This window comes from Ornithorhynchus anatinus, chromosome 16 (assembly GCF_004115215.2).
Source record: "Ornithorhynchus anatinus isolate Pmale09 chromosome 16, mOrnAna1.pri.v4, whole genome shotgun sequence".
NCBI classification, from domain to species: Eukaryota; Metazoa; Chordata; class Mammalia; order Monotremata; family Ornithorhynchidae; genus Ornithorhynchus; species Ornithorhynchus anatinus.
The window spans coordinates 24,603,823-24,624,583 of NC_041743.1; the positions used below are offsets into that span (position 1 = coordinate 24,603,823).

Here is a 20,761-nt window from a genome sequence, read left to right on the forward strand (position 1 = left end):
TTCATTTTTTTCTTCCCTTCTTTCAATTTAAAGCCAGGAAGATGGAGCGCCAAGTTTCCTCCTCATTAAAAACACAGGGTCCTGATTTCCAAACCACCTTGAGACAGAAAAGGCTTCTGGAAGATCCTGGTCCGAAAACATTTTTCGCCCGTGATGTCTTCATTCCACAGGATATTTATTACCTGAGCGCTAGAGAGCTATCTCTAACGTCTCCTGTGAGTTTTGGAGCCCGAGTCAAACGACACACGCTCAATGTGTGTGTTGAGCATCATCAACACGCACCATCCTGATGTGGTGACTCCGCTGCTCCAATCAGAGTGTCTAGTTCTCGCTGACCACATCGTAAATCTGCCAAGCACATTCAGAAAAGCCTACGTAGTGCGCTCTGGGATGAGGGGAGCCAGGATCACGGTTCTGCCCCGTCTCCAGCCTCTCTGAGGGAGGCAGGAGACCCGCTAAACAAAGAAGAGAAACCGGCAGGAGCAAACCGTCGCGGCGGACTTGAAAAGCGCAACCGTATTTTTACGGTGAGGATCATGAGAAAGTGATCGCACCGGAGAGGAATACAGACCCAGGAGCCGCAGCGGGGAGAAGCCCAGGCAGGCCATTATCCAGGCCCACAAATAGATCAGGCCAGACCTAACGGGGCTGAGGCCGGGTGACGGGGAATGCAGTCTAAACAGAGGTGGGGAGTGCGATTCACAGCCTCTGGCCCACTGGGCTCCCTGCAGCAGAAGGCATTTCATTCGGTCGTATTTATTGAGCACTTATTGTGTGCCGAGCACTGTCCTAAACGCTCGGGAGAGTACAATACAATGATAAACAGATGCATTCCCTGCCCACAACAAGCTTACAGACCAGTCTCGAGGCAGCTTACAGTCTAGAGGGAGATGGGCCGGTGACAATATTATGAACTCGTTGAAAAAAGTGGTGGGATAGCCGGCGAGAATCCCGGCCGGATTTAGCGTACCGGTTATTCCCAGGCATATTCTTCCCTTTGGAGTCTTGCACTGGTCTCCTTTTTTTGGAAAACATATAGTATTTCTAATGGATAACTATCTCGCCAGATCCCGGAGCTTAAAAAAAACGTTAAACTCCCCAACTCTCAGGAAAGATACTGTCTCGACTGCTGCTTCACTGCTTGCCAAACCCCGAGCTATAGCTCGGGGAGGACGACTAAAGGACTCACCTAGAAAAATGGGGGTTACCCCACAGGCACCGGAAAGTACCTGAATGTCTATCGGGGTACTTGGACCTTTCTTGCCAACCTCCCACTCTGCTTCAAGAATCTTACATTATCCCTAATGATAAAAATAATAGCAATAATAATAATTGTGGTATTTGTTAAGTGCTTACTGTGTGCCAGGCACTGAATTAAGCACTGGGATGGATACAGGCAAATCAGGTTGCACCCAATCCCTGTCCTACATGGGGCTTCTGGTCTCAATCCCCATTTTACAGATGAGGTCACTGAGGCACAGAGAAGTGAAGTGACTTGCCCAAGGTCAGACAGTGGAAAAGTGGCGGAGCTGAGATTAGAACCCAAGTACTTCCAACTTCCAGGCCACTAGGATGAACACGTGCCACTAGTGGCAAGACGAACACGTGCCTCTTCTGTGGTTTTATTGTTTAATTTTCATCTATTTTGCTTGCCCATCACACTCTTCATATGTCTCCTTGAATTTTTTGAGGGCCCGGGCCTCTACGCTCATGTTATTTTGCAAAGTAGGATGCTGGAAAAAGGAATGAAAGACGATGCAGATCGGAGAAACAAGTTCAGAGGAAACCCCTTTACAATGGCAAGCAAAGCACACCAATGCCTGTACACCATTCACGAGTTTTAATGGCAAGGATAATAATAATGATAGTAATAATAATAATGGTAGTACTTGCTAAGCACTTACTATGCACCAAGCACTGAACTAAGCACTGGGGTGGATACAGGATAATCAGGCTGGATTTAATCCCTCTCCCAAATGGGGCTCCCACACTAAGTTATCTAAAAAGAGGCTACCTCACCTAGCGAATGACAACTGTTCCTGCATCTACTTGTAAGATCACCAGAACTAGCCTTGGTCCTCCTTCGTTTGGAGGATCGGGATAATTCAATACAATTCATCATCAGCAATGGTATTTATTGAGCGCTTACTGGGTACAGAGCACCATACTAAGCGCTCGGGAGAGTACAATACGACAGAGTCGGGAACCAGCACGGCCTAATGGCGAGAGCATAGGTTTACGAGTGAGAGGATGTGGGTTCTAATCATGGCTCCGCCACTTGTCTGCCATGTGACCTTGGGCAAGTCACTTCACTTCTCTGGGCCTCAGTGACCTCATCTGTAAAATGGGGATTAAGACTGTGAGCCCATGTGGGACAGGGACTGCGTCCAACCTGATTACTCTTTATCTATCCCAACACTTAGAGCAGTGCTTGGCACATAGTAAGCGCTTAACAACTACCATAATTATTATTATTATTAGTCAAGGTCCCCGCCCACAATGAGCTTACAATTGCGGGTAAAGGCGACTTTGTTTTGAAAACTCCCCCTTTTCCCCCTGGATTTTTTTCCCTAGGACAGCTGCTGTTCGCTTTACCTCGGGGAATCTCCTTCCGCCCTCCTCCTTTCCCACTAACAGGGCAGGAAGGAGAAACAGGCCCCGCAGGGGAAACTATACTCTTCCTTTAAGTCCAGCTGCTCACTCGGCTCCAGGAAGACAGGACCTTGTTGGCCTTAAGTCCCCTTCCAGGGTGTGACGGGAATTTTGAAAGAAACTGACAGAGACGAGGCGATGCTAAAAATCTTCAAATACATTTGGAGGCCTAGTATCACTATTATTACGACTATCAGCTTTTTTGTTGAGTGTACACTATGTGCTTGGCACTGTACTAGGCACAGAGGAACAGACAAAATACAATTTAACTGCAGACAGGACTTGCTCACAGGAGTTTACAATCTAAGAAGGGGCGTACGGCAAGAACATCCAGATCATAATACTAATAATATACTTGTTAAGCACTTACTCTCTGCCAAGCACTGTCCTTAGCACTGGGGTAGATACAAGTTAATCAGGTTGGACGCAGTCCCTGTCCCTGATGGGACTCACATTTTGCAGATGAGGGTCCCGAGGCCCAGAGAAGTGAATCGAATTGCCCAAGGTCACACAGCAGACATGTGGCTGAGCTGGGAACAGAACCCAGGTCCTTCCGATTCCCAGGCCCGTGCTTTATCCACTAAGCCACGCTGTTTAGTAAGAACTAAGGTAAGACCCAACGTTCCATCAATGCTCAACCCCCTGGAGCTCTGGGAAGGCAGGGTTTGGGGCTTAGATTGGCAGGAATCCCTCCCGGAAGGAGACCTAGGCCCACAAGCCCCTAAATGGCCTGGATCTCCTGACCAGGGGCCAGAACCGTGGCCAAAAATAAAGACCCCCTACATGGACCTCACGTTATCTGACTGCAGTTTCATCAGAACTCCATTTTGGCTAAACACTGTGACTAGTCTGATGATAATGATAATAATGATTGTGGTATTTTTTTAAGCATCTACTATGCGCCAGGCACTGTGCCAAGCGCTGGGGGAGATGAAAGGTAATTGGGTTGGCCACAGTGCCTGTCTCACATAGGGCATGCAGTCTTAATCCCCTTTTTACAGATGAAGGAACTGAGGCCCAAAGAGATTCAGTGACTTGCCCAAGGTCACACAGCAGACAGGTGGCGGAGCCGGGACGAGAACCCAGATCCTTCTGACTCCCAGGCCTGCACTCGATCCTCGAAGCCACGCTGCTTCCCTAAGATTCAGCTGAGCTGAACAGCACATCTCTGCTGGGGAGTAACAGCGAGAGCCAGAGCCTGATTAGCAAATCAGAAGATCACCCTCATTTAATCCACTTGCGAATGAATGATTCGGCTTTCGGAATGGCAAGCTCTGCTGATTTCCACCCCGCCCACCCAGAGGAATGACCTTCAGCCAAGAAAAGCTTCGCCCTCTCCGCTTCCTATTTCTCCTCCAAAAGATGCAAGAAAATGCGAAGTGGGAAGAGTACCTAGAGAGAGAACGATGGAATCGGGCAAAGATAAAAAAAAATGACATATTGAATAATTAGCTCATTCAGTGGCAAGAGAAATAATACTCTTCAGAAGCACAGGACCGAAAATATCGAGCAACTGGATGGTTCAATTGGATGGCTATCCTGCCGAAGGCAGCTGGGGGAGGTGGGTGTAGAATGAATGACAAACTTACAATTGTAATTTCCTTTCATTCAAGGTTTTTTTTTAAAAGGTGAATATCTCTCAAAGAGCCAAACAAGAACTTGGAGCAGACCTTATTTGTGTATAAATAGAAGGCCTCAGACATGGGCTGATCAGAATTTCCCCTTTTGAAAGAATAAACTTCCCTGCCTTATCCTATCATTGTTTATAAAAACAAAGGGACAACTTGTATTTCTAAAGGGAATTACTGCACTTCACTCACAACATTCATGACTGTGTGCCTTCCGAGAGAAAATGAGTTAAAATAATGTGTCTCACCCACTGGTCTTCATTTTGAGGATATTTCTAGAGGACAGGAGAAGGAGGAGAAATCTGTTTCAAAGGACGATTCCAGCTCTGTTTTGACTCCTATACAGTTCATTAATGAAACCAACGGTGTCTGTGAGACATATCATTCGGCAACATTTACGCTGTTCATCTGGGTCTAGCGATAAACAACCCAAGGTAACGGAAAATAGCATTCAACTAAATCTCAATCAATTCATTTCTTTATTGCACCCTCTGGGTCTCAAGATATTGTCTGGGGAGAGGAATTCGCTAAATGAGGAACTACCAAGGGTGTAACACAGTGTGGGTGCTCAATAAATAGTCACTGATGGTGGAAATGAACCGCAACCGGCTTTCTGAGAACAGCCAAGGGAACAATTCAGAAACAGAGAAAGCCAAAGAAGAGACAGGAATTGAGAAAAACCAGAGCTGAGGTAAATGAATAATAATGATAATGATGGTATTTGTTAAGTGCTTACTATGTGCCAGGTACCTTACTAAGCTCTAGGGTGGATACAAGCAAATCAAGTTGGACACAGTCCCTGTCCCATGTGGGGTGCACAGTCTCAACCCCCATTTTACAGATAAGGTAACTGAGGCCCAGAGAAGTGAAGTGATTTGCCCATGGTCACACAGAAGACAAGTGGTGGAGCCGGCATTAGAACCCATGACCTTCTGACTCCCAGGCTCGTGCTCTATCCGTTACTCCGTGCTGCTTCTCTGAACATTCTTTCACAAGGATAAAATGAGAATGGGAAGGAGGGGAATCAAATCGGGGGGTTGAGGAAGGGAAGACAAAGTTATACATCTTTAATCAATCAATCAATGGTATTTACTGAGCCCTTACTATGTGTAGAGCACTGAACTTAGTGCTTGGGAGAGGACATTCCCACAGAGTTAGCAGGCATGTTCCCTGCCAACAACAAGCTTCCGGTCTAGGATTTTTTTGCATTCACTGAAACTACGTTCTGACAGGGGGGCCTAGGCAGGATACGCTGCAGAGTTGCCCACGCAAGTGTAAAATCTGGGGAATCCCAAAATCCTGGATGAGAAATTCACTGCTCAACAATCCTACAGCAACCTTATCTGGTTCCTCTTCCGTTCAGAATGAAAGGACGGCAGTTCATTCATTCAATCCTATTTACTGAGCACTTACTCTACGTAGAGCACCGTACTAAGCACTTGGGAGTGTATAACATAATAATAAACAGACACATTTTGAACTGTCACTGTCCAGCTGCTGTTAGATCATCCTTAATGGATTTTTTTTCCCCTGCCTGATCATTCTTTTTTTTTAATATGGTATTTGTTAAGCGTTTCCTATGTGTCATGCTATACTAAGCACTGGGACAGGTGCAAGCTAATCAGGTTGGACCCAGTCCATGTCCCACTTGGGGCTCCCCATTTTATAAATGAGATAACTGAGGCACAGAGAAGTTCAGTGACTTGTCCCAGGTCCTTCAATCCCCAGACCCGTGCTCTTTCTACTAGGCGAATGCTGCTTCCCAAACCGTAAAAGTATTTAGAAGTCATACTCACCCTAGTTCTCTGATTCCTCTCCTGCTATCTCCATGAGATAAGTTACTGCCGTCTCCATTCGAAGTTGAGAATATGATAGCATCACCATAAGATGCTATCACGAGACAAGTCAGTGACAGGAATAAAATGAAAACTTTGAGCTCCTTTCTTTTTAGCCAGATGCTAAGTCTCTGCAGCCAACTTGGTAACTGAGTCTACCCAGGGTTCCTGATGGGGTGATCTCACCTTTTGGGGGGCATGGTAGCCCGCAGCAGTCAGGGTTGAGATAATCCAGAAGCTCTACGGCTGAGATGTAGGATTCCGGCTGCCAGCACTTAGATCAGATTTCATTGTTTCAATGAAAACAGCTGTGTACAGTGAATGCTCTAGATATTGCACTAAGTGAATTAGGTGCTAGACTGCAAGCTCAATGTGTGTCTCGTTATACTGTACTCTCCCAGCCGCTCTGTACAGCGCTCTGCACACAGTAAGCGCTCAATAAATATGATCGACTGACTGACTGCTGGATGAGAACAATGGAAGTCAAAGACAGAGTCCTGGCTCTGAAGGAACTGATTATCCAATCGTCCATCTCATTCCATTCCCATCCGTTTCATTTCTCTGCGCTATATGTTCCAGTCATCAACCTTTTTGATTCTTGATAATGAGGAAAGGTCTAAATATCCATAATTTCCTTCTTGCAAGGGTCAGGAGACCCACAGGCCTGCCTCTTATCATGCCCAATGGCAAGACCTTCCAGAGACTGAGGGGTCTTTTAAAGGGTCCCCTCGACATAATGTTTCTCTGATCTGCTCCTTACCCATGGCACTAAAGCATTCAATCAGCTCTTCCACTCCTACTTTACCTCGCTGATTTCCTACTACAACCCAGTCCGCACACTTCATTCCTCCATCGTCAACCCATTCGCTGTACCTCGATCTATTCATCTCGTCCCCGAACCCTTTTCCACATCCTCTCTCCGGCCTTTATATATGCCAGACTGTCACTCTCCCCGCCTTCAAAGACCTATTAAAATCACGTCTCCTCCAAGAGGCCTTCTTCGACTAAATCCTCTCTTCCCCTACTCTCTTCCTACTGGGCTTTTCCTTTAATAATATTTGTTAAGTGCTTACTACAAGTCGGGGACTTTACTAAGCACTGGGGTAGATAAAAGCTAATCAGATTGGGCACAGTCCATGTCCCACATGGGCTCAGTCCCCATTTGACAGACGAGGTCACTGAGATACTGAGGAGTTACGTAACTTACCCCAGGACACAGAGCAGACAAGTGGTGGAGTTGGAATCAGAACCCAGGTCCTCTCGCTCTCATGCTGCACTGCCTAGGCACTTGAATCTGTCCCCTTTAACGAAATGATATTCACCCCATCCTCAGCTCCACTGCACTTATGTACGCACATGTAATTAATTTATATTTATGTCTGTCTCCCACTCTGGATTGTAAGATCCTTGCATGGTCCCTGTCCGACAGTTTATCTACGCAGCCAGGCTCTTTCATTCATTCAATCGTATTTATTGAGTGCTTACCGTGTGCAGGACTGTTCTAAGTACTGTGTGCTTACTGTACTAAGCGCTCGGGAGACTACAGGATAACAACAAACAGACACATTCCCTGTCCACAACAGTTCTTTGAAGGTACAGAAGCAGCGTGGCCTAGTGGAAAGAGCACAGGCCTGGGAGCCAAAGGACCTGAGTTCTAATTCCAGCTCTGCCACTGTCTGTTGTGTGACCTTGGACAAGTTATTTCACTTCTCTGTGCCTCAGTTACTTCATCTGTAAAATAGGGATTAAGACTGTGAGCCCCATGTGGTACATGGACTGTGTCCAACCTGATTAGCTTGTATCTACCCCGGCACTTAGTACAGTACCTGAGACATAGTGAGTGCTAAATAAATATAAAAAAAGGCAGAAAACAACCAGCTCAAGTACATCCTCCAAAACCTAAGAGGTAAGTTCACAAAGACCACCACAACAACCTTCTCTTAGTGACAAACTTTTAGCTGAAATGGTTTAATTTTAAATAGTAGCCTTTTTGGCTTCATCAGAGGAGTCTCATAACCAGAACATTGGAAGATTGTGTCTAAAGGGAATCCTTTGTCATCTCACTAGCGCTGTTTCTGAACCGCTTAATTCTCTCACTCCCAAGAAGGAAGTATTCCCCAAACCAATTACTTTAAATGGGTGCATGACAGGAGTCCTAACTTTCCATTTTAAGGGGTCTTGAATTTGAGCCTGCCTTCTGTCAATGGGCCAAATAGACTTGGCGGTCTCGACCAGTCTCTACAGACCATCTGTCAGTTCGGCTTTCAGACCTAATATTTTGCCTTAATCACCTTGTTCCGGGCCAGAACGCAGCCAGATCCTCAGTGAGATGTTCTAGTGAAGCTCTGGAGCAGAGCTTCCCTAGCCCAATCTCCGGCCCGCACTTCTCCTCTCTCTCTCTCCTGCCTTGTTCAGGTTTCTCTACATTCTCCGAGGAAATGGGAACGGTCGGATTTTTATTTTCCAAGGAAAGAACCGTTTCTGACCCAAGAGGCTTTCGTTTCCGTGGAAGTGACTTCCTTGGCTAAGAGCCAAAATGAAAGGGTTACATTGGGCATTTGCAGTAATTGGACTACACCGCACATCAGTGACCTTGTGCCTTTCTTCACACATGTGGAACCGAGCAGACGCAGTAAGCCAAAACAGGTTCCAAGCTCCTTGCTGAAAGAACCGAAAGCACAGAATGAAATTTATTGTAGGAAAGCGCTTGACTAAAGAAAAGGTTCTGATCACCTCTCCTCCCCTGGCCACTCTGCCAAACATATTGCATCGCTTAAAAAAAAAAAGAAGAAAGAAAACTCTCAAAAAATGAAATACAGACTCCCTGGGGGTATGGCAGACCGTGCTGGTAAAATATTCTAAGCAGAGGGCTCGAGGCTTGGGTTACTGTTATGAGGTTTTAAGCAGCTTAAAGCTGATGAAAACTCATGTGTTTAAAGCTTCATGCTTAGTGCCTGTTGGGCAAGGTTTCTGCCCAAAGTTTAAACACGGTTAGAGAACGAATGGAAAAGCAAAAGGAGGTGCCCCGCCCGCCCCCCAACTTCTTACACAACCTAGCTGGGCTGAGGGGAACATCACCGGCTACATTCAAGGCTTTGGTGGGAGCTACTCTTCTCGAGTGCAGGAATCCTTCGCAACAAGGGAGGCTGAATAAAAGGGTTCAGTAGAAATACGACCGGACCCTTCGACAAAAGGAGCAGAGGGTTCCGCTGGCTTCGTATCCTGGAACGGCAGCGCCTGAGGCGGATCTGAGCTGGAAAGGAAGTCATACCGTTCCCGCTCCTCATCTGTCCCTGGACATGGCCAGGATGATGTCTAAACCTTTCCATCCAGAGTCCAGGTCTGGGAGTCAGAGGCCCCGAGTTCTAGTTCCAGCTCTCTGCCTGCTGGGTGACCTCGGGCCGGTCACTTAACCTTTCTGGGCTTAAATTTCCTCCTCTGTGAAATGAGAATAACAATACCTGCCTCACCCTAACTCACAGGGGTGTTGTGAGGCCAAATGAGACAGTGAAGACAACACTGGAAAAATAAAATGCTGAACTAATTCAGGGTATTATCATTATTATTATTATTATTATTTGTATTATTGAAGCCCGCCAATCAAGACATTCCACCCACTTTCCGGGAACCTCTGCCAATGACTTAGGTTCCTTACGGAGAAGAAGCTCTTCCTTTATTCCTTCTGGTTTTTTAATAAACTAGTACAGCGGGATCGATAGGGGACAAGATTACCCTTTAGGGAACAGCTGATCAGCTGGATGTTGGTAGGGATTCTTAAGCTCCATAAATCATTCACAATCCAAGCCCAGCCGAACTCAAAAACTTGCTCACGCCACACCCCGGAGAACAATTCTGAGGGAGAGGCCTAGTTTAGTGGGGGGGTAGTTTCCACATCGAGGGTCTAATCGGCAGCCACGTTACCAGATGGTTTTCGGACTCTCCCAAGTGCTTAATACAGTGCTCTGCACACACTAAGCACTTAATAAATACCACTGATTGATTGATCGATTGATTTCCACACATAAACTGAACTGGCTCCCTAGAGGCTATTCCCTCGGCCTTTGGGAACACGGCTTTACGGATGGATACACATCCCCTCTCTGCTCAGCAATGCCGCACACTCCTACGATCATGCTCTTTTGGCGGCTTCTTACCTCTGGGCTGAGGAATTTCATCATGATTTCCTTCCCTTTCTCTCCCAGCTTTTCATCTGGCGCGATTTCATACTCTGCCTAGAAGAGAGACAAAGAAAACATCAGTGTCTGTGCTCGCATTTCGGTCAACCTTTCTAGAGAGTCCCATATCTTTTGTTAATTGATCTTTCTATTCGGAGGATGAGGGAACATGACAATCACTGAGGCACTTAATGCCTGTCTCAAGAACAAATAAGTACCCAGTAGCCCTCAGTCTATAGATCTTAGGGCTAAATACACAAGTGGCCTCTGAAAGATACACTATTTACTTTCCCTGCTCTGACTGTGAGCCCCATGTGGGACAGGGACTGTGTTCAATTTGCTCTTATTGTATCTACCCCAGACTGTGAGCTTGTTGTTGTCACTCTTTATTGCTGCATTGTACTTTCCCAAGCACTTAGTACCGTGCTCTGCACACGGTAAGCATACGAGTGAATGAATGAATGTAGCCCTTAAAAAATACCACAATTATTAAGTAGAGAAGTAGCGGGGCTTAGTGGAGAGAGCACGGACTTGGGAGTCAGAGGTTGTGAGTCTTAATCTCGGCTCCGCCACTTGTCAGCTGTGTGACTTTGGGCAATTAACTTAATTTCTCCGTGCTTCAGTTACCTCATCGGTAAAATGGGGAGTCAGACTGAGAGCCCCACGTGGGACAACCTGATTACCTTGTATTTATCCCAGCGCTTAGAACACTGCTTGGCACATAGTAAGCGGTTAAGAGATACCATCATCATTATTATTAATAATGAGGTTCACTTCCATCGTACAACTTGCAAAATCAGAAAAGATCCCTAAAAGCGGAAAGTTCGGAGAGTTGAGGTTTTCATTTATCGCTATATGCTGGACATGCAGATTGATTAACTGTGTACAGTTATAAAACCCAAGGCTATGTACTTATTTTGTTAGTCACAGCTACTCAGAAAGGAGAAGGAGGAAATGATCTCAGTGGATGAGACATTCTGAATTTTTTTCTCCAAGTGGCCCCTGTGGATTTCTCTGTTCCTACACCAGATAACCTTGCATCTCTTTAGTCTCCAAAGCACGGTCTTACCCATTGGGCTTAGAAGAATTTCTTAAAAAGATAAAAGCTTGGAAATGTAAAAAAAAATGTTAAATTGAGCATGAATTCTGAGCTTTTGTTAGTACTCTGCATTCCAAGAGACACATAGCTAGTGAAGATGCGGAGTCTTGAAAAGAAAGAAACACAAGAGGACTTTACACTCGGTATATTCAGAATGCTGGATATCAGTGTTCTCACCTAGTGACACATCCGTTTAACAAAGGAAGGCAGAATAGGTCTTTTAGCATCCTAAATTACTCGCTAAAACTTTAATCATACAGGATTTAAAAGAAAAGAAACACAAAGCATCTCTTTCAGGCCAATCACCACTAAGAATAATCCCCTGAGTGAATGAGGAGGGAAGTGATGATGTAGCAAATGAGAGGAGGTTTGAATGCTTAGTACTGGCTGAGGGATTCATGCATTCAATCGTACTGATTGAGCGCTTACTGTGTGCAAAGCACTGTACTAAGCATTTGAGAGATGCAAATTCCCTTCTTTATCCCAAATTTAAACCAGATCAATATCACAGGAGGCCCAGCTGAAACTAAAAGAGTCTGGTCTTGGAGAAATGTCGGTGCTTCTTGGCATTAACTGTCTAAAGTTGCCCACTTAATTTTTTTTTTTTTAATGGTATTTGTTACATGCTTACTATGTGCCAGGCACTGTACTAAGTGATGGGGGAGAAACAAGCTAATCAGGTTGGACAGCCCACGACCCACACAGGGCTCACAGTCTTAATCCCCATTTTACAGATGAGGTAACTGAGGCACAGAGAAGTGAAGTGATTTGCCCAAGGTCACACAGCAGAGCCAGAATTAGAACACAGGTCCTTCTGACACCAGGCCCACGCTTTATCCACTAAGCCGTGCTGTTTCTCAAATAGCAAATAACGGGCTGTCCTAGCAGTCTCGACTGACATTTACCTTTAACTCGGTAAACAGTTGCAAGACAAGGACCACAAAGGAACAAAACCATAATGCACATGTGAACTATTCCCTTTGATTACAATCTGTTAACACAATGCAGGACTTCCCTTGCAAGCCTTCTGAAGATGAACTATATTAAGTTCCTGTAAAACATACTGGAAGGGTGGGTTTTTTTGTTTTTCAATCCAATTTCCGGTCCATTTAGATCCTATCTGGCAGTCGGACAATCGACTCTTAACAGCTTGGGCACTCGAGAACATTCATACTCTCCATAATGTGTTCCTCCTCAAACCGAACTGAGAAATAAAGTAATGAAAAAAGTGGGCTATTTTAAAGAAGATGAGCGAGGCTCTCTTATCTCGGTACTTATAAGTTACGATCAATTTGAGAACTGCCTCTGGAAGAAAATGTTAATCTAAAATAAGGAGTGAAACATGAAGCATTTAATAAGAAAAAGCTACTTCAATTATTTATATGCACACAGCTGCCAAAGAATAGTAGTGTCTCATTCACATCACCATGGAGAGGACCGTATGAATATAATTCTGAACTCAGTTGAACAAACTTCTCGATTCACCCAATATTTCCTCTTTCGGTTATTCCTCCTAATTATAAAGCTTTCTGTCATCATTGCTGGAAGTGCCTTATGAGATACTGTGTTTTTTTTTAACAAAACACCTCAAGTGACTTTGGCAAATATGAATATAAAACTCGGGGAAATATAATTGGTAAAGCTCGATTATGATGGCATTTACTTAAAGAGCACAGAACACTGGGCTGGATTCTCTTTAGATTGTGACTAACTTTACGTGACACATCCCTTCCCTAGAGATTCCTTTCTGCTCTGGCAGGGAGGAGAATTCAGTAAAGTAATGAGTCCTTTTCAGTCTCTGGCTTTTGTAATTGCAAATGCAGGCAGCATTTCCATAAATATAACCCAGTACAGAGCAGTAATACAGTTGGCTAAGGACCCTGTCAGGGGAGGCTGAAATCCCCTCGACCCCCAATAATCCATCAATCAGTGGTATTTATTGAGCACTTACTATGTGCAGAGAACAGTATTAAGAGCTTGGGAAAGTACAATACAATCGATCGATCCATCAGTTGTATCTATGGAGCATCTACTGTGTGCTGCACACCGTACAAAACACACGGACAGGTCCAGTAGAGACAGGGAAGCAGCATGGCTTGGTGAAAAGAGCACGGGCTTGGGAGTCAGAGGTCGTGGGTTCTAATCCCGCCTCTGCCACTTGTCAGCTGTGTGACTTTGGGCAAGTCGCTTAAGTTCTCTGTGCCTCAGTTACCTCAACCGTAAAATGGGAAAGACCTGAGAGCCCCACGTGGGACAACCTGATTAACTTGTATGTACCCCAGCGTAGTAGCGTAGCGTAGTGTTTGGCACATCATAAGCGCTTAACAAATGCCATCATTATTATAGCCTAGTGGAAAGAGCAAGGGCTTGGGAGCCAGAGGACCTGGGTTCTAATGCTGGCTCTGCCACGTGCCTGCTCTGTGACCATGGGCAAGTCAGTTCACTTCTCTGGGTCTCAGTTTCCTCAACTGCACGATGGAGATTCAATACCCGTTCTCCTTTCTACTTAGATTGCGAGCCCCAAGTGGGAGAGGGACCTGATTGACTTGTATCTAACCCAGGGCTTAGAACAGTGCCTGACACATAGTAAGCGCTTAACGAATACAATAAAAAAAGATAAAAGATATGTTCCGGCCTTCGAGGAAACACTCTTGCCTCCAGACACTCCCTGCCCCAGTCCATATTCCAAGTTAGATCATCTTCCTGAAAAGTCACAAAGTAACACCTCTTCGCTTCACTCCAATGGCAGTCCGGAATCCTTCATATCAGAAAAAAACTCTCCTTGCCACTGGCTTCAAGGCTCTCTGCCAGCTCTCTACATTTTTCATATTACTTCTCCTATGACCTACTGTTCACGCTGTTCTCGTGACTTGGGACTCCCTTTTCCTGCAAATCCTCCAGACCTCAGTCTTCCCCACCTTCAAAGCCCTCTTGAAATTCTTCGTTCCTAAGAAATCTTCCCCAGTTAATTTCCAGCATCCGCAGTCACATCGATTCAATGGCTGGTTCTTGCACTTTGGTATCTATACCTATTTTCAGCATTTGGACGTATGTGTGTGTATATATATATAATACATGTATATGTATACATATATTCAATTAAACAATCTATTTATTATTTCATTATTTTTCTGTCAATTTGCCCAGTGGAGTGTAAGCTCCTTATAGGGAGGGAACTTGTTTTGGACTTCCTAAGCACTATTATGTGCCAGGCACTGTACTAAGCGTTACAGTGGATACAAGATGAACTGGTGGGACACGGACCCTGGCCCACAGAGGGCCTCACAGTCTTGATCCTCATTTTACAGATGAGGTAAAATGAGACCCAGATGAGGCCCAGAGAAGTTAAGTGACTTGCCCAAGGTCACACAGCAAACAAATGGCAGAGCTGGAATCAGAATCCGTGCCCGCAATCTCGGTGTCATCCTTGACTCGTCCCTCTCGTTCACCCCACACATCCTATCCGTTACCGAGACCTGCCGGTTTCACCTCTACAACATCGCCAAGATCCGCCCTTTCCTCTCCACCCAAATGGCTACCTTACTGCTACGGGCTCTCGTTATATCCCGGCTAGACTACTGTGTCGGCCTTCTCTCTGACCTCCCTTCCTCCTCTCTCGCCCCGCTCCGGTCTATTCTTCACTCCGCTGCCCGGCTCATCTTCCTGCAGAAATGATCTGGGCACGTCACTCCCCTTCTTAAACAACTTTAGTGGTTGCCCGTCGACCTCCGCTCCAAACAAAAACTCCTCACTCTAGGCTTCGAGGCTCTCCATCACCTTGCCCCTTCCTACCTCTCCTCCCTTCTTTCTACCGCCCACCCCGCACGCTCCGCTCCTCCGCCGCCCACCTCCTCGCCGTCACTCGGTCTCGCCTATCCCGCCGTCGACCCCCGGGCCGCGTCCTCCCGCGGTCCCGGAATGCCCTCCCTCCTCACTTCCGCCAAACTGATTCTCTTCCCCTCTTCAAAACCTTACTTAAAACTCACCTCCTCCAAGAGGCCTTCCCAGACTGAGCTCCTCTTCTCCCTCTACTCCCTCTGCCACCCCCCCTTTACCTCTCCGCAGCTAAACCCTCTTTTTCCCCTTTTCCCTCTGCTCCTCCACCTCTCCCTTCCCATCCCCACAGCACTGTACTCGTCCGCTCAACTGTATATATTTTCATCACCCTATTTATTTTGTTAATGAACTGTACATCGCCTCGATTCTATTTAGTTGCCATCGGTTTTTACGAGATGTTCTTCCCCTCGACTCTGTTTATCACCATCGTTCTCGTCTGTCCGTCTCCCCCGATTAGACCGTAAGCCCGTCAAACGGCAGGGACCGTCTCTATCTGTTGCCGACTTGTTCATCCCAAGCGCTTAGTACAGTGCTCTGCACATAGTAAGCGCTCAATAAATACTATTGAATGAATGAATGAATGCTCTATCCACTATGTCATGCTGTACCCTTTTGGGTACTTGGTATTCATCCTACTCTCAGCCCCATAGCACTTATGTACATATCCATAATTTATTCATTTATATTAGTGTCTGTCTCCCCATTTAGACTGTAAGCTCGTTGCGGGCCGAGAACGTGTCTACAGACTCTGTTTTAGTTTACCCTCCCAAATGCTTATTATTGTGCTCTGCACACAGTAAGCGCTCTATAAATAACATTGATGACAATTATTCTTGCAGCCTGCTTAATGGCATGTAAACACTATTATTGGTCATAAAAAGATCTAATGTTCCTATTTAAAACTGAAACGACAGGACTCAACTTCGGTCTAGAAAAGCAATTTCGAAGTTGCCAGGAAAAGCTGCCCTTGGAAGGGTCCGGTCAACACCCAGAATGAAAAGCAAAAATGGATTACTTTCAATGAACTGGTCTAGATTTCAACATGGAGAAGGAATTACAGCCTGAACTGTATTGGTTGTTTGAGGAAAAGCTCCAACCATGAGAAAGTGATTCCCTCTTTCAGGGCTTCAAACTTTCAATCCTGGTAGGGAAATAAAATGCATTTCAGATGAGAAATTTTGCTTCCGCTGGAAAACTCAATAAAGTCTTCATGCGTAAAAGAGGCGTTTCAATGTACACTCCTCTGACGTAAGGAACGAGCAGAGAAAAGGCTCGGCTAATTGACGGGACTGAAGACCAGAAATGCTAATAGGAGTCAGTTGGCTTAGGTGTATGTGTGCACATCATTAGCGGGCATGTGTAAAAGTGGTTTAATACGTCTATACTGGGTAATGAAAACAATTTTTTTTTAAAGCTGTGGGTGAAGCCCCAAAGAGAAGGAGGTTTTCATGGCTATAATTAAAATGGATGTCTATTTTATTTCTTTACCTCATTAATTTACTATATATGTTTAATAAGGCAGGCAAGCTGGAAAATTCCACATGCTGATCCCGGCCCACACTTCCCTTTCTCCCTTAAATACCTCCAGGCAGAACTCCACGTTGCTTTCTTTTCTCCTCCGAACCAGAGCTTAATGGCCAAGAGAGAAGGTAAGGAGGCTTCTGCTGCTCTTATCAGTGCCAGAAATGTACCTGGCAACCCCTTCCCCACATGACCACATCCAAAAAGGAATTACAAATCCTTTTTTTGTTTAATGTTGCTTGTTAAGCGCTTATTATGTGTCCAGTTCTGGGGTAGATACAAGTTTATCAGGCTGGACACAGTCACTATCCTATATGGAGCTCAGCTCACAGTCTAGGTTGGAGGGAGGATGATTTCATCCCCATTTTACAGATGAAGTAACTGAGACCCACAAAAATTACGTGACTTGCGCAAGGTCACACAGCAGACAAGTGACTGAGCTGGGATTAGAAACCGGGTCCTCTGGCTCCCAGGCCCGTGCTCTTTCCACTACGCCACATTGCTTCTCTTTTTGCTTTTGGAAATTGATCACTCAGCAGTATTTATTGAGCGCTCACTGTGTACAGAGCACAGTACTAAGTGCTCGGGGAAGTACAAGTCCTGAACCTAATATCATGTGAAACTTCCCCCAGTTTGCACCCTCCTTTGCGAGCTTTTCAGTGCCTCGCATTTGCCGATCTCTTCTTCACGTCCTCCCTCCCACCGGAAGCTCTCTCCTCCTTCACACCTGGCTCTCCCAGTCTTCGAAGCCCTTCGGAAATCATGCTTCCTCTGGGATGTCTTTCCTCATTCATCTCTCTTCTCCCTCACCTTATTTCCCTCCTACTTCCAATCCAACACTTTCACATCCTCTAAATACTAGGGTACTCACCAAGTCCGCCACCTCCACGTCACTTACGTGGACATCTGCACTCTCATTGCTTCAACCTACTTGCTGAAGGTTGCTGAACCTACTATTTTAGTCCACTATATCATAAACTACTTAGTTCGCAAGGGATCCTCTCTCCTAACTCTTAGTTTCCTCCTGATAATAATAACGGTACTTGTTGCGTGCTTTCCATGTGTCAAGCACCATTCCAAGCACTGGGGTAGAAACAAGTTCATCAGGTTGGACACAGTCCCTGTTCCCACGTGGAGCTCACACTTTAAATTGGATGTGACAAAATTACAGGTTCTTTATGTGTCGTTAGCAATCTCTCCTGAAGCGTCTAGGCTCTTGCTGAGTTAGACGGGGCTGGATTTTCCTTAATTTTCCCTTCCATTTTCGATTATAAATGAACATATTAGCAAAATAAAGAAACGAAAGAAAGATCTTATTAGGGAGCTCATCCCGTGAGGAATCACAAAATTTGAGAGTCAACGATTCGGATGGCACACGGTTATTAATGGGGCCAGACACAATATTCCGCAGTGCCTTCCGTATGAAAGCAAGTGTTTCAGAAGCTACGCAGAATCTATGCACTATTTTAAGAAATAATGATTTATATGTGGCCTTCTGGCCTCGGGGTTTTTGCATTCATCTCAAAAGGACAAAAGTGCAATATAAGTCTGGAAACAGAAGAATCAACTTACCACTGAATCAAGGAACCTAATACAGCACTCAAGTTCGGGTCGAGTTTCACAGAACTGTCGGAAAAGAAGCCTTCCAATTGGCTGCTTGTCACATAAACTGCAGTAATCACTGTCTGGAGGTAATAAAAGAAAAGGGAAGTGAAAATGGGAGGGTCTTTTTGACACAGTGCCGTGTAGAGTGCAAGTTTTAGACAGGCAACAAACCCCAAACTTGTTCCCCAAGTCAACCCGAAACGGTGTGGCCAAAACAAAGACCCTGCGGTAACCATCTGTAGCGTTTCATAGGGCACATTAATAATGATGGGCAGTCGAATCTTCACCCACTCAGTGGGTACACTCGGGCCACAGTTCACATTTTCATTTTGCGATTTGGCTAGAACATTGTTAGGGAATTTGGAAATGCAAAACTGATTGTAAACTCGTGGGCAGGGAATGTGTTACTGTACTAAGCACTTGGGGGAGTACAATATAATAACAGACACACTCCTGTCCACAACGAGCTCACGGTGTAGAGGGGGAGACAGACATAAATACATTAGTTCTACTCAGATATATACGACAGACATTTTTGACGGTGTGATTATATTCACCCATACAGATCTGGCTACAAACTGCTATCCTGAAGCTGGGAAAAATCTGACTGCCCCCTCCCTTCTTATTTGAAGAGTGTTTCATTGAGGGGGGGGCCCAGGACCCTCCAGGACTTTGCTCCTTCTTCATTCAATCGTATTTATTGCACTCTTACTGTGTGTGGCCTCTCACCACATCCTCCAAATCAATTAATCAGTGGCATTTTGTATGTGCATAGTAAGTACTAAGCTCTTGGGAGAGGACAAGAAGATTAGTACACATGTTCTCTGCCCTCGAGGAGTTTTCAGACACTTTCTAAAATCAATCTTATTTATTGAGAGCTTACAAAATGCCACTTTAAGTGCATAACTCCCTCCTCAAAAACCTCCACTAGCTACCCATTTCTCTCTGCCTCAAACCGAGACTTCTGATCATTTGCCTCTAGACTGTAAGCTCATTGTGGACAGGGAACATTTCTACCAACTGCGTTGCATTGTACCCTCCCAAGCACTTTGTACAGGGCTCTGCATACAGTAAGCACTCAATAAATAATAATAATAATAATAATGTTGGTATTTGTTACGTGCTTACTAGGTGCAGAGCACTATTCTAAGTGCTGGGGTAGATACAAGGTAATCAGGTTGTCCCACGTGAGGCTCACAGGCTTCATCCCCATTTTACAGAATAGGTAACTTAGGCCCAGAGAAGTGAAGTGACTTGCCCACAGTCACACAGCTGACAAGTGGCAGAGCCACGATTCGAACCCGTGACATCTGGCTCCCAAGCCCGGGCTTTTCCCACTGAGCCACGCTGCTTCTCTAATATCATTGATTGATTTGTTTCAAGATTCTCAATCACTTTTCTCTTTCTTATCTTTCTGCACTCTCCTTCCATTACTCCTAAGCCTGTTCTCTCTTCCAAGATAACCTCCGAGCTGAACTTTCCCTTGATTTTCCCATCTCTAACCCTTTAGGCATAACCCTCCTCTGGAGGGAACTCTCCCGTCTCAGATCCTCCAAACCACATCCTTCCTCCCTTTCAAAGCCCTGAAGCTATATCCTCCAGGAAACATTTCCCATCTAATCCTGGCCAGGGCATCCTGAAGCACGTGTAAGTATATTGGTTTATTTATTCCAATTATTTACTCCTCTTTGGTCTCCTTTGGCTTTCACCAGACATGCACGTTTTCCTCTGCTTCCTATTGTAGTTACTCAATTTGCACAGCTTGTCTCCCGGACCTTATTGTAAGCTCCTGGAGGGGAGGGTCCATGTCTCCTACTCCTATTATAGGTTCCCACGTGGGCGGTTCAATGAACAGCAACCAATAGGCACGGACTGCATATTAATTATGATGGTAGGACTATCTAATCTTCTACATCCCGGCCCGCAGTCTCCACTCCTCTGGTATTAACCTTCTCGCCGTGCCTCGTTCTTGCCTGTCCCGCCGTCGACCCCGGCCCACGTCCTACCTCTGGCCTGGAACGCCCTCCCTCCTCAAATCCACCAAATTAGCACACTTCCCCCCTTCAAAGCCCTACTGAAAGCTCACCTCCTCCAGGAGGCCTTCCTAGACTCAGCCCCCCTTTTCCTCCGCTCCTCCTCCCTTCCCCATCGCCCCGACTCGCTCCCTCTACTCTACCCCCATCCCCACCCTTCAGCACCTGTGTAGATATATTATATATTTATTAATATATAATTTTTTCTATTAGTAAATATTTATAATTATAATTCTATTAATTTTTCTTCATGATAGTGTTGGTATTTGTTAAGCGCTTACTATGTGCAGAGCACTGTTCTAAGCGCTGGGCTAGATAAGAGTAATCAGGTTGTCCCACGTGAGGCTCAGAGTTAATCCCCATTTTACAGATGAGG

The 20,761-nt window shown here is 45.4% G+C and overlaps 1 protein-coding gene across 1 annotated transcript in view; it reads right to left on the minus strand.

Moving 5' to 3' along the window:
* The window catches only part of GRK5 (G protein-coupled receptor kinase 5), a 263,650-nt gene that overhangs the window by 66,717 nt on the left and 176,172 nt on the right, over positions 1 to 20,761 (minus strand). Inside the window, exons 3-4 of the mRNA XM_029080574.2 lie at positions 18,320 to 18,432; positions 10,270 to 10,347 (exon numbers count right to left, since the gene is read on the minus strand). Coding sequence (XP_028936407.1) covers positions 10,270 to 10,347; positions 18,320 to 18,432 — 191 coding nt within the window. The remainder of the gene's footprint in view (positions 1 to 10,269; positions 10,348 to 18,319; positions 18,433 to 20,761) is intronic.